Source organism: Cynocephalus volans, chromosome 3 (genome assembly GCF_027409185.1).
Source record: "Cynocephalus volans isolate mCynVol1 chromosome 3, mCynVol1.pri, whole genome shotgun sequence".
Classification (NCBI taxonomy): domain Eukaryota; kingdom Metazoa; phylum Chordata; class Mammalia; order Dermoptera; family Cynocephalidae; genus Cynocephalus; species Cynocephalus volans.
In genome coordinates this window covers 2,756,234-2,764,759 of record NC_084462.1, presented here as the reverse complement: position 1 = coordinate 2,764,759, position 8,526 = coordinate 2,756,234, and the positions used below count along the sequence as shown (strand labels likewise).

General features: G+C 55.5%; 1 protein-coding gene across 2 annotated transcripts; it reads right to left on the bottom strand.

Moving 5' to 3' along the window:
• Window positions 1–1,270: 1,270 nt before the first annotated feature.
• EMC10 (ER membrane protein complex subunit 10) lies at window positions 1,271–8,450 on the bottom strand. Of its 2 annotated transcripts, XM_063092236.1 has the most exons (8): window positions 8,282–8,450; window positions 7,272–7,344; window positions 5,854–5,963; window positions 4,672–4,776; window positions 4,203–4,384; window positions 3,942–4,035; window positions 2,768–2,854; window positions 2,486–2,546 (listed from the first exon to the last, which is right to left on the bottom strand). In XM_063092236.1, the coding sequence occupies exons 1-7, from the start codon at window positions 8,393–8,395 to the stop codon at window positions 2,768–2,770; spliced, it is 765 nt and encodes a 254-aa protein (XP_062948306.1). In that variant the 5' UTR covers window positions 8,396–8,450; the 3' UTR covers window positions 2,486–2,546. The 2 variants fall into 2 exon arrangements, with proteins under 2 accessions (XP_062948305.1, XP_062948306.1); XM_063092235.1 differs by lacking the exon at window positions 2,768–2,854 and having other exon boundaries at window positions 1,271–2,546; window positions 8,282–8,449.
• Window positions 8,451–8,526: the final 76 nt, after the last annotated feature.

Below are 8,526 nucleotides of genomic sequence, written 5' to 3'. Positions count from 1 at the left end.
AAAGTGTTAAGAACTCTTGAGCTGTGAACACTTTCCAAAAAAACATCAATCCTTGTTCGCATAGTGGTAAGAAAAAAAAAGAAAAAGAAAAAGCATCAGTAAATACCCCTGGGATAATCTAGGAAAAGAGAAAAGTGGACTTCACATGGAATGAAGACAGCAAAAACACAGCACATGCTACCTCTTGTTGGTGGAGAAAGAAACAGAACAACCCCAACCCTGGGACCTGGCTTTATGCACTGAAGCTAAAAAAAAAAAAAAAAAAACTTGTAAAAAGATAACCCCCAATGCCAGTAAGCACGTGACAGAACAGATACCCTCATAAATATTGAGAAAATGTAAATTGGCCAGACCCTTTGAGACTCTTAGGGTGGGGGTGGCAGGCCCCTGGGGGTGGACTCTGAGGCCCTCAGCAAGACCCAGAAAACAGAGGAAGAACTTTCAGACCTGAGAAACTTCCTCACATGGGAAGCACCAGAAGAACCCCAAGGAAAAGGAACTTCAAAACATACATGCTGCCGCTGGGCAAAGAACAAGAACAGCTCTCAGAATACAACAATGGCACAAACATGCTCCACCTCGCTCTCGGCAATGCAGAGTGTAACAACACCATGATACCTTTTCTTAACCTATTAGACTGGCCAAAACCCAAAAGTTTGAGAACACAGTCTGTCGGCGAGGCTGTGGGGACACAGTCCGCTTTCACAGGACTGGAGCAAAGGGGTCACCCCGTGGAGGGTGACTTGGCAGTATGGATCAAATTTACAAGTGTCATTTTCCTTTGCTCCTGCAGTCCCAGCTCTGAGGTTTTATCCCAGTTATATATCTTAATCGGTCAGTAGAGGGCTTCCTGGTGGGGCACAGAGAACAAGGAAGCTCTCTGGACCCTGGCAAGTAAAGATCTCTGGAATACACAGTGCCAAGCAAATAAGCAAGCACAGGACGGTGCACAGAATTTGCTACCTCTGTGTTACAGGAAAGGAAAGTACTACACGTTCACATCTCTTCGTGCTGGCATGAAAACACTCTAAGGAGGGAAAACAAAAAATGAATAAAAGTGATGGGAGGGAACAAAACTTTCCACGTGCATCTTCTCATCCTGTTTTGACAGTCGAGTCACAGGAATGCATGAAAACGCTTCCGATCTGCCACAGTAATTCCACTTTCAGTCACACGCCCCAAGGAAATCATTCAAACTCACACCAAAGAAAGATGGGACGGCCACATTCACTGTAGTACTATTTATAACCACATAAAGCAGGAAGCAGGCTAAAGGCTGAACATTCTGGGAACGGTTTAATAAACTGCCATACACAGCTGAGCATTACACAGTAATTACGATGACGACCATTTTTTTGGTTTCTGAATAATATATTAAGTGAACAGCAGAATTCAATAAAGCCTGTACATCAGAGCCATCCTGTAGTCAAAACAACAGTTGCACTTGACTGCTAGAAGCAGTAGCTTTTCCAAACATCTACGCATTTCAATATATCATCAATGTTTTTAAATAGACAACAGGCGCAGGGGTTGGGGGAGAGTATAAACAGCAAACGCCCAGCACTGGCAGTCCTCTCCTAAAGTCCCAGGCTGAGCCACGGGAGAAATGCTATTTATATCACCTGGCCCTTGATTCCACTAACTCAGTTTTTTGTTTGTTTACTTTAAACATCCTTTTTCTTCAAGGCCTATGGTGGTCCAGGAGCCCTGAAGGAAGGGATGTTTTATCTGCACTGGGCAAGTAAGGTTAGACCAAGACCCTGGCTGGGAGGAGAAGTCCAGCCCAGGGTGCAGTGGCCAGCCCACCTGGAGGTGGAGGTGGCTCAGGCACCCTCCAGGGAAGGCAGATGGGAGAGTACAGTGTCAGACGAGAGAGGGGGAAGCCATGGGAGCCTGGACAGAGCATCGATCCTGGCTGGGAGCAGGCAGCATGAGAAAACTATCACCACCCCCGCCCTGGCTCCCAGCATCTGGTGCTCCTGACATCATAAGGAACTGAAAGGCACAGAGACTGGAGAGAACTCGGCATGTTCCCAAACTGCAGGGTTTTGGGCAGGTGTCTAAGGGAGACACGAGGTCACAGCTGGCACAGTGGCCCAGAAGCTTGGACTCTGTCCCATGGGCAAAGGGAAGACCCTGGGGCTGTAGTGGGGCTCCAGGGGAGGTGGGGCTGCAGCAGACATGGGTGCCAGTGTCAAAGGGGCCTGAATCCAGCCACTCTTCCACCAACAGTAACACAGACGTCCAGAGGACAAGGGGCTCTCCCAGGTGGCCAGATGGCTCCTGGGGAGGGGGCATCCTTCTAACCTCATGGGATGGGGAGATGGGAGGGGTCGGCAAATCCTTCTTGGCATAACTAAGGACGCAGAGAATTCTGAGCAGGAAGGGAGTCCCCTGGGTGAAAGAGGCCAGAACACTAACCAGCCCCAGTCCCCTCACCGGCCACTGCCTCCACCACCACCTCCACCACCACCACCACCCTGGCCCCCGGCATCTGGCGCTCCTGACATCATGAGGAACAGGACAACAGGAATGATGTACATCCACTGTGGGCAGACAGGAGGATGGACAGACAGACACACAAGAGAGACAGAGAAAAGGAGGTGAGTGTGGGAATCGCTCTGCCCAGGGTGGGGAAGGTGGGGCCCGGTGTGGGGGAGGGGCAGTGGGGGGCGGGAGGCCCAGGTCCCCTACAGTCACTACAGGTGGGGGAAGGGCCAGCGGGGTGCAGGGAGGGGCAGAGGCGGGAGGGGGTCTCGGTCCTCACTCAGGCCTCCTGCGGCAGCGGCGTGGGCCCCGGGGCAGTAGGACGCAGAGCTGTGAGCAACACAGCCCCCCCCAGGATGAGGTGCCACTGAGGAGGAGGGGGAGTGGAGGTCAGTGGGGTCCTGCAGCCACCGGGGGGGGGGAAGACCCTCAAGCAAGCAGGAGGGCACAGCCAAGGTAGACAAGCTCTTGGCCTCTCTGGGCCTCAGTTTCCCTGCAGCTCAGCTGTTAGGCTATCCTAACATGAGGAGCTACTGAGGCTCTTGGGGTAAGCCACTCTGCAAAGGAGGGCTCAGGAATCATGGGCCATCAGCATCCTCCCACCCTTGTTTGACAGGCCAACCGGCCTCCAGCTGTCCCCTGCTTTGCCTGGGGGCCTGTGCCTAACAGGGACCAGAGGCTTGGAGGGAACCATCCTTCTCTAGATGAGCTGCCTCCTACTGCCCCAGGCCTCAGCCTCAAGGCCCCTCACCTCAGACCTGCTTCTGGTGGAATAGGCTCTTCCTCCCCAGTTCTAGGCGGGCCTCCTGGGCACCTTCACCCAGCACCCTGCAACCACAAAGCCCCTACCCAGGGCCACATGCCTCCCAGACCCGGCTCCTTGGCTCCTCTCCGCCTGCCTGCCCAACCTCCTGGAGCCGCCTCCCACTCCATCCTTTCCAAGCGTTCCTCATTCCTTTTAATTCTCTGCCCTAGCTCTTCCTCTCCAGCCTCACAGCTCCAGCCTGGCTCAGGTCAAGGCCTCTCCCCAGATCTTCATTCAGGCCTCCAACCTGTGCCCAGAGCTAGCCATCCCTCCCCGACTACACCCTCCACATTGCTCTTCCTCCAAACAATCCTCCAGTCAAGACTGTGACAGCTGTGCCTGTGTCTACCCCAGCCTGGGACCCAGGGTCCAGGTTGGCTCCTAGCACTGCTGAGCTCTGGGACCATTTTCTTGAGCTGGTGCGGGCAGGGCAGGGATGATAGGGCATGGGTCTCCACAGCTCTCAGCCCCTTCCATCCAGGCCTAGATTCAGCCCAGGTCCCAGGGGATGTGCACAGAGGCATCAGGAAAACAAGCAGGCCCCACACGCAGGAAGCCAGGAAGACAAGGCACAGGACCGAGGGCAAGGGAGAGGGCAGGGAGCTCTGGATGGAACAGGGTAGAAGAAGGCAGGGGGAGCCCCACTCACATATTTGGCAAAAAAGGACTTCTGTTCCTGGGGATTCTTGGCCTTCTGTGCCTGCTCCATCTCCAGGCGCTCAATGAAGGCTGCTGTCTCAGGGCTGCAGGGCGAGTGGAGGGAAGAAAAGGGGGTAAGGGGCTGGAGTCAGGGACCCAGAGACCCTGAAGCAGACAGGAAGAGCAGGGGGAGGAGGCCAGGACCACAAGCCAGCAGGGACAGCAGTGAAGGTAGCAGAGAGATCCCCTCCCCGACACCTTGAGCCCTCACCCTGGGGCCATGACTGGCGGCTGCAGCTGCACTGAAGTATTGAACAGCTCCAGGTCCACGTCCTCCACCTCGTGTCCTCGGCAGCCCCCAGGGTGTGTCACCACTGACACACCCACCACATTGCCAGCCACGTCCACATGCAGGGTCAGCTCGTCTGAGAGGTGTGACTCCATCAGGGAGCACTGATGGTGGGGAAGAGTGTCAGGAGTAGGGAAAGCAGGGGCAGCTGCCCAGGCTCCTCTGCCAGCCTCTTGTCCCCTCTCACAGGACCCCCAAAGCATCTTTTAAAACCTTCCTGTACCTCCCTGCCAACCTCAGGCAGAAGCCCAAGTTCAATTGCATCCCCAGTGTCCCCACAATGCTGCCCATTAAAGCAGCCACCACACTAGGGAATGAATAGTGGATGCAGGACTAAGGCATGTGGGAGGAGCAAGGAGGGTGGCTGGTCCTTGCCACCTTACCAACTCACCGCGGGAACAAAGGAGGAGACATAGCCTCCGGCTTCTGGGCCATCAGGGGCCCCTGGCCGCCGTGGGACCCGGACACGGTACAGACCATTCAGGGCTGCCACATCCTGCAGGGTGGGCAGAGGAGGGTGCTGGTGAGAAGAACGGAGTCCAGCCCCTGCCAGGCCATGACCCCCTACCAGGCCCAGGAAGGAAGGTCCTTCCCCAGTCTTGCCCACCTAGCATCCTGCACTCCTGCCTGCCCAAGACTCTTCCCACTGGGATGGCTCGGCTGGTGGGTGAGGCCAGGAGTGGCTGGGGCCATCCCACCTGCGGGAGAAGCCACCACGAGGAGAGTAGAGCCCAGCCCAGTGACAGAGTGAGTCCCAGGGACATCTTCCCTGTGCCTGGATCCAGCCACACCTGGTGCCTGTCTCATGCCTGCACTCCCCAGTTGCATGGGCATTAAGTTCTCTGGGGGCAGCTGCGACAGGGAATCATGTGGGCACCACGCGGAAAGGCTGGCTGGAGCAGACCTCACCCTCACATGTTCCACAGGGAGAGTGCCTGTGTGCACACGGCTGCCACAATAAGGCAAGTTTCCCAGCCTCCCCCTGCAAGGAATAGAAGTGGAAGTGGATGGTGCCAACTCTTGTGAGCTTTTCCTAAAAGATGTGGCTCCCTCTACCCTCCTCTACCCAGCTTCCTGGAGCCCCAGAGCCTCCCTGCACCATCCCTAAGGAGGTCCACAGGGCCTGGAAGGAGCCCAGGCCCTTGAAGAGGCATGAAGCAGAGCTACAGGAGAAGAGACCTCTTGTTTAACCATGAGTATTTTAAGGATGTCTTTCTCCTCACAACCAAATGTGAGTATCATTCTAAATGATCGTGAAATGTTTCGGCTAAATCCAGAAGGGTGAGAGGTGTCAATCATCTGAAACATTTGGGGTTAGAGGGTGTGCCAGGCAGAGGGAACAGCACAGGCAAAGGCCCTGAGGCAGGCATGTCATGCTCTGGGGCACTAAGGCTGACCATGGCACCATCCGGCCTGGGGTGGGCCTCATGGGACAGAGGAGGAGGACAGCACAAAGAGCTGGGATCTCATCTAGACCTGGAAGGAAGGCTGAATGGGGGGCCACAGAAAAGCAGATAGAGAGACTGCTGGATGCCACCCATCCTCCAGCCCAGCCCTAGGGTCCCCACCTCACCCTGAGTCGGCCTCGCTCCTCTTCACTGAGCTGCCGCTGTGACAGGGACAAGGTGCCATCCTGCTGGTTCCACAGCAGTGAGCCCCGCTTCTGAAAGTGGGCGCTGTCATCTGTGGGGATCCTGGGCTCAACGACCACTCCTTGCTGCACCCTTCAACCTTGGCAGGTGCTGGGAAACCTGGTTTCAAATCTCGGCCAGGTCTCCACCCAAGAGTGATCAGGTTGCTTCTGCATCCTTAGACTCCATTTTCCCATTTGCAAATTAAGAGACAACCCCACCATGTTCTGCCCTCCTGCCTCACAAGGCAGCCCACAGCAGTCACGTGAACCTCAGGGCTCCCAAGCCCTGCCTTTGTCTTGCCAGGTGACTCACAAGCAAATATGAGTATCATCATCCTAACTGATCATAAAATGTTTCAGCTGAATCCAGAAGTGTGAGGGGCCAATCATGTGAAATGTGTGGGGTTAGAGGGTGTGCCAGGCAGAGGGAACAGCACAGACAAACGCCCTGAGGTAGGCATGTCATGCTCTGGAGCACTAAGCCTGACCATGGCACCATTCAGCCTGGGGTGGTCCTCATGGGACAGAGGATGAGGACAGCGGGAAGAGATTGAGACTTAGTTTCCCCAGATGCAAAATACAGGGGCTGCAGAGCTCTGGAGCACCCAACCACATGGCTGTGTCAGAATCAATAGACTTGTACACTGGGCAGAATCTGACTTAATAGGTCTGGGGAGGGTCCCCAGCTTCAGGGTTTGTAAAAAGGTTTGGGAAACTCAGACTTGATTAGTAACCACTGCATAGCACTGACATCTGGCTCTGGGAACTTGGACGCTTGTGTCATGGCAGTTTAAGTTGGGCTTTGGAGCTGATTCCAGCTCTGCCATTCATTTACAAAGGGACGCTGTGTGGTACCTACTCTAGCCTCAGGTTCCTCTTCTGGAAAATGGGGCTAACACTAACATCTACTGCCTTGCATGACTACTGTAAGGGAAGGAAGAAAGGGAGAAAGGGAGAGAGGGAGAGACGGAGAGAGGGAGGGAGGGAGGAGGGGAGAGAGTGAGTGTGTCTGGCCGGTATGGGGATCTGAACCCATGACCTTGGTGTGATAAGGCTGTGCTTTAACCAATTGGGATAACCGGCCAGTCCCAACATTTGAGTTAAACAAGCAAAGCATCCAATCATTAATGCAGGGCACACAGCGACTGGTCAGAAGTCTGCTCTGAAATCATTACTGCTATGCTGACCTTTCCGAAACTGGGATTTGTCTTATAGGTACGGGGACATTTAAAGGAAGTGTTTCTCTTCTCCTATGTCCCTCTCTCCAGGGCAGAGCTATTAGTAATTCGATGGCATGTCTCACACTTGATGGCACCCGGACCACGTAAGTGCCCAGGGGAGGATGTTGCTGGACTCACCGATCTCGAACGAGTGCTCCAGCAGCAGCCCTACTATGCCACAGCCCTCACCCTCTCGGCCTTCTGCCCCACTCTGCAAGAAAGAGAGAGAACTCGAGGTGAGGACCCACAGACCCCAGGACAGACGGACTGGCGGGCTGAGGGAGGAGCCTCATTCATGACTTGGACTCCTGCCCCAGAAAACCAGCCCGTACAAACACGACTAACCTCGTTTCCAAGGCAACTATCCCTAGGTCACTTTCATATCTTGCACCATACGTATTCATGAGTTAAAGGACACTCTCCCTGTCCAAGGGCTTCATTTCCATGCTGATAACCAAATGACCTAGTTTTCACCTCAACAGCCCCAACCTCCAAGACGCGGCCTGAGTTGCACCCCTATCAAGCACATTCAAGATTGCACGCCTTCCTTTTCTCCAACTCTCCAAATTTCTTCTACCTCTCCGTCCTCCACCTACCCACGCCCTCGCACCTGCGCGACTTCGTTTCCACATTAAAGGATTCCGTGAGCTCAAGATTCCACCCCCTCATGCATATTCACGAACTGAACTCCTCTCTAATACCTTGAGCACCACCCCCCCTTTTTCATTTTAACCTCTCCGACGTCTGATTCCCCAAGATTCCATCTGGGACACACCCTCTCATGCATATTCACGACTGCGGTCCCCATACGTTCGTAACTTGCCCAACCTGCCCCTTGGGCGCCGCGTCATTTTCACCGCACCGAACGCCCAGGAGCCAAGATTCCGTCCGAGCCCGCCCCCTCATGTATACTCACTAGCTAGAGCCTTCCGAACTATCCCCTCGCTTTCTCTCCCACTCCTGCGGCCTTGTGCCCGGCCGACACCCCTCCTGCGCGTGCATCACTGCAGTCTGGCTCTCCACGGTTCTCCCGCCTCCTCTTCCCTCTCGGCCGTGCACAGCCTCGTTCCAACCTAAACGCACCTAAAGACCCATGACCCACGACTTCCGTTGGCCTCGCCCACTGTGCAGAACTAATGAGCACTCACCCCCCGCGCAGCGGCCCCAGCGCGGCACCCGCTGCCCCGGGCCCGGCTGGGCGCTGCTGCCGCCATCAGCAAGAGCAGGAGGAGCCGAGTTGCCCCAGCGACGGCCTCCGCCATCTCGACCCCTTCCCACCAGCCAAAGGGCGGGTGTGAGCGGAGCGCCGCGGAGCACACTGGGAGTAACCGGCCGTATCCTGACGCCCGTACGCCTGCGCCGGCTCCTCGCGCCTGCGCATTGGCGCCCTCCG